Source organism: Rhinopithecus bieti, unplaced genomic scaffold, assembly GCF_001698545.2.
Source record: "Rhinopithecus bieti isolate Rb0 unplaced genomic scaffold, ASM169854v2 scaffold_68244, whole genome shotgun sequence".
In the NCBI taxonomy this organism is placed as follows: Eukaryota; Metazoa; Chordata; class Mammalia; order Primates; family Cercopithecidae; genus Rhinopithecus; species Rhinopithecus bieti.
In genome coordinates, this window is record NW_016825829.1 from 280,217 (window position 1) to 285,126 (window position 4,910).

A 4,910-nucleotide genomic window follows, 5' to 3' on the forward strand; every position below is an offset into this window, starting at 1 on the left:
AAAGGCATGAGCCACCGTGCCCCACTGCTATCAAGGTTTGGTTTTATTTATTTGTTTTTTGAGACAGTCTTGCTCTGTCACCCAAACTGGAGTGTAGTTCTCGGCTCACTGCAACCTCCGCCTCCCAGGTTCAAGTGATTCTCATGCCTCAGCCTCCTGAGTAACTGGGACTAAAAGTGCCCACCACCACACCCAGCTAATTTTTTTTCCTTCTTTTGAGACGGAGTCTCGCTCTGTTGTCCAGGCTGAAGTGCAATGGAACAATCTCAGTTCACTGCAACCTCCACTTCCTGGGTTCAAGTAATTCTCCTGCCTCAGCCTCCTGAGTAGCTGGGATTACAGGCATGCACCATCACATCTGGCTAGTTTTGTATTTTAGTAGAGTCGGGGTTTCACCATGTTGGCCAGGCTGGTCTCAAACTTCTGACCTCAGTTGATCTGCCCACCTCAGCCTCCCAAAGTGCTGGGATTACAGGCATGAGCCACCATGCCTGGCCCCCCCGCCTTTTTTTTTTTTTTTTGTATTTTTAGTAGAGCCTTACCATGTTGCCCAGGCTGGTCACCAACTCCTGAGCTCAGGCAATCCGCCTGCCTCGTCCTCCTCCCAAAGTGCTGGGATCACAGGCGTGAGCTCCCACGCCCGGCTCTATCAAGGTTTTAAAAGCCCTTTGCAGATCTGCCAGGTGTGGGGGTGGGCACGAGCGGATGGACTGTCTGAAGCAAACACTTCCATCTCCCAGGTACTCAGGAAACCTGGCCCCAGCTAATGCCATAGTGTCCATCTCCCAGGTGGCCTCCTACAAAGGTGAGCTCTACAACTCTCAGCTGCCTTTGCTTGGAGAAGAGCACCTCACAGCATGGCCAGGAGTTCAGGGCTGCCCACATCAAGCCCTCACCAGCACCTCCTTCCGTGCCCCAGGAACAAAGCTCCCCTCTGCAGGCGGGGGCAGCCATGCACAAATGCTTGGCACTGCAGGGCACACACAGGAGCCGCAACGGCAGAGCACAGAGCACCCTGCTCACCTGCCTCCAACAGGGCCATGCCAGCTGGTGCTAGCGCAATCACCTCACTGCCTGATTTAAACTAGGAGACCACAGGCTTAGTGCCAGTCCTCTATCAGGCAGGACACTCATTCCTGAAAATTAATACCTTTCCCAAAAATCTCTAGAGAAGAAAATCTTTCCAGCTCTCCCCTTTGTGCTTTTCAGCACCTGGTACAGAACAGCCTCATCTTCGCCAGCATTCAGCATGGGCATCTCCAGGCCCTCTGCCCTGCCGCCTGCCAACACCACCCAGCTGGTATCTGGAGCTCGGCCAGGAGCCACCAAAGACCCTGCAGCCCCACCCCCTGGCGCCCTGGGAGCCGTCTCTCTGCCTAACTTTTGCTACAGGAAGTCTCAGACGTGCACAAGAGAAAAAAGGGACAGAGCATCCAGAATGGGCAGCCCCCGATATCCAATACCAATCTTAACTTGGAAAATGCTCACAACTTCAACTACGCTACCACAATCTAAAATCCACACACATGGAAAATGCTCACTACTTCAACGACGCTACCACATTGTAAAAACCACACACATGGAAAAGGCACATGGACACTGACACCTACCTAGGAAAAAGCCCCAGCAGAGAACCAAGCTGCCACTGGGCGAGATGCCCAACAGCACATTTGTGTGTTCCTACTTTTACTTGATTGTATTTTCTAAATTTTCTACCAAAAGCACCTATTACTTTTGTAGTGAAAAGCAGGAGAGGACACAGATGTTCAGCCGCCACTGTGTGGGGGAGGCCTGAGGTAGGCGTGGGCTGGAACATATTGAGCCCTTTTCTCTGGAAGATTCTGGAGCAGCCCTGCTGCCCTCTGGCTAGCTGACAGGTCGTGTCCCCCAGACACAGTGGCATTCCTTATTCATTCAGAGAAGCTTCTTTGACCCACCCACAGGGTCTCTTACTGCACACATGGCCCAAGGTCATCACCAACCCCCAGAGCAGTGCCAGAACGGGGACACGGCTGCCTGGCCTGGACACCACAGCCCAAGAGCCACCCCACAAACCGTCTGCATGGTCCCCGTGCTCCCTCTTCTTCTGGGACCTCCCGGTGCTCCTGGTCCGTGACCACGAGAAAAACGCGCCTTTCCGCTTCTTCTCACTATCCTCATCTCCCATTTCTTCGTTCAGGGATCGGCCGGATTTTGATTTTCCACTTAACTGTCATCAAATGGAAACCTTGGTTAAAACCATGTGAAGTTATTTTACTATTACATTAAGTGCAAAGGAGGCAATACTGAGCTGTAAACACAAGCACTCTATGGGATGGTATCACTTCTATAGGTCATAGTGTGGCCCTGACAGGACTCCAGAAACAGCAGCTGGAACTTTCCAGCATGGAGCATCACCCACCACTGGTGAAGAAGCCGACAGGGCCTCTTTTTAATTCCCACAGAACAGCTCTCAGCTGATGACATACAACCCACAGGGGCGTGAGGTCAGCCTCAGGGAGGTCACCTTTTTTGGCGTGGACACACTGGACTGGTCTGAACCGAGGCTGTGCTTGGAAGCCGGGCTGCTGGGGACCTGCTGGGAGTCCGGGAGCGCACGGCCCTCCACTTCCGCCAAGATGCATTCCTGGTACAGTGGGGACTTCAGAAAGCGAGTGTAGCTATCAAACTTCATGAGATTGAAGATCTGGGGAGGGGATGTAAGGCGGGACAGTCACAGGAGGGACCTGGACATGCGGCCTCAGGCGCACGGCTGCTTGGCGACCTGTAGGCAACCACTGGCCATCCTGAAAGGACATCATTTCAGTCCATTTTCCCCCGCCAGCCCCAAGAGTACTTAAGAGTTATTTCCAGTGTGCCTCTATATCTGAGTCTTCTTTCTCATAACAAACCAGCCTTTATCACTCTTAAAATTAGTGAATTCTGACAACTTACAGAAGCCATCAGCACGAGCAGACTCCAGATAACTTTTGTTAAATAAGATTAAAACCAAAAGTGACTAGAAATCTAATAGCAGACTGCTTTGAAAATGTCAACCTATGCGTCTGTGAATGTGACCCACATGCTGCAGTGACATGCAAAGGCATGTCTCGAATAGCATGGGGCCTAACGCACACCACCACAGCAATGTCCTACAATGCAAAACTTCAAATGCAGATGTGCCATCACTCATGCAGGTGTGACTCCACACAGATGCACATGCATTGAAACATGAGCCAGTATGAACAGTCAGCGCATTGCAGACAGGCACACAGTGGTTCAGGACTTATTTCACGGCCCTACTGAAAGCTCCACTTTCTGTCTGTGTTTCTCCACCTGTGTCTGTGATGCTCTCAATCCACCGGCCTGCCTGATAGCACATGTTCTTTGAAGGTGGACCCTATACCCCGAGCCCTAGCCTGGACCCCCCACAAGCTCCCATGGCCTGGGGTTACCTGGAGCTGCTGCTCCTTGAACATATCCGGGTGAGGTGCACGGAGGACATCGTCTGCTAGCTGGGCCTGGCTGTCGATGTTGACCGGGGTGGTGGCTTTGCTGCACAGAAACTTACTGAAAATCTCCCGGGCCCTGTAGGAAAGCTGACAGGAAAGGCACCTGAGCAGCCTGGCACGGCTTCCTTTCCCCACACTCCTGCTGCCTGCCAAGGCCTGGCACCCCCGGGCACTACAGATGTGTCCTCACGGGACCCAGTCATTACCTCTTAGTTGAATAAATAAATACAAGTGTGGCCAGAATGCAGCAGCACCGGTGGGCTCCTCTACGATTGTTTAAACGGATACTTAAAGTATCCCAAAGACCCAGGCGATGCGAGCCCAGCAGCAGCTGCACACGGGCAGTACTGCCGTGTGTCCACACACACCTGGTCTTGGCAAGGTGGGAGCGCAGGAGAGCAGCGCCCTCTGAGCATCTTGAGCAGATGAAAGCAGCCCCGGAGCCTGGAAGCGAGGCCACAGGCCGACTGAGAACACAGCAGCCAGGCCAAGCCAAAGCGTCCCTCCCAGGCCTCTCCCGCACCTCCCACCAGGCGCAGGAGGAGAAACGGTGAAACCCATGGCCTGGGATGACTCCTGCCTCTGATTTGCTTTCAAATTCCCCTAAATACACATTCCCTCCTCAGAATTCCAGCACACTGAAAGACGACCCATCTGCTGGTGAAAGCTGGGGCTGAGGGCGTTTATACAAACCACGTTTAGGCAAAATTAAATATCATGTATATTTAAAAATTTATTCTGAAAAAGAAATGATTTTTTCAAGCCATGTGAAAATATTTTAACATCCACTTTCCAACTGCTCTAGATGCTCCCCTGCACCGAGCCAGCCTCGAACGAGGCTACGCCGCCCCTTCACACACGCCGCCCTCACACGCACGCCGCCCTCTCACACGCGCGCCGCCCACTCGCGCGCCGCCCTCTCACACTTGCGGCCTTCACACACGCGCCGCCCACTCACACACGCGCCGCCCTCTCACACACACGCCGCCATCTCACACGCGCGCCACCCTCTCGCACGCCGCCCTCTCACACACGCGCCGCCCTCTCACACGCGCGCCACCCTCTCGCGCGCCGCCCTCTCACACTTGCGGCCTTCACACACGCGCCGCCCACTCACACACGGGCCGCCCTCTCACACACACGCTGCCATCTCACACGCCGCCATCTCACACACACACCGACCTCACACACGCACCACCCTCTCACACGCCGCCCTGTCACACACTGCCCTCACACACACCGCCCTCTCACACGTGCGGCCTTCACACACGCGCCGCTCTCACACACACACTGCCCTCACACACACGCCGCCCTCACACACACCACCCTCACACACATGCCGCCCTCTCTCACACGCGCCGCCCTCTCTCACACGCGCCGCCCTCTCTCACACGCCGCCCTCACACACACGCCACCCTC

At 54.5% G+C, this 4,910-nt stretch overlaps 1 protein-coding gene across 8 annotated transcripts in view; it reads right to left on the minus strand.

Moving 5' to 3' along the window:
• Window positions 1-4,910, minus strand: part of RGS12 (regulator of G protein signaling 12) — a 136,956-nt gene that overhangs the window by 20,495 nt on the left and 111,551 nt on the right. For all 8 annotated transcript variants that reach the window (XM_017863163.1, XM_017863162.1, XM_017863164.1 and 5 more), the window contains 3 exons: window positions 3,435-3,578; window positions 2,507-2,686; window positions 2,056-2,209 (listed from right to left, as the gene is read on the minus strand). In XM_017863163.1, the coding sequence (XP_017718652.1) occupies window positions 2,056-2,209; window positions 2,507-2,686; window positions 3,435-3,578 (478 nt within the window). The remainder of the gene's footprint in view (window positions 1-2,055; window positions 2,210-2,506; window positions 2,687-3,434; window positions 3,579-4,910) is intronic.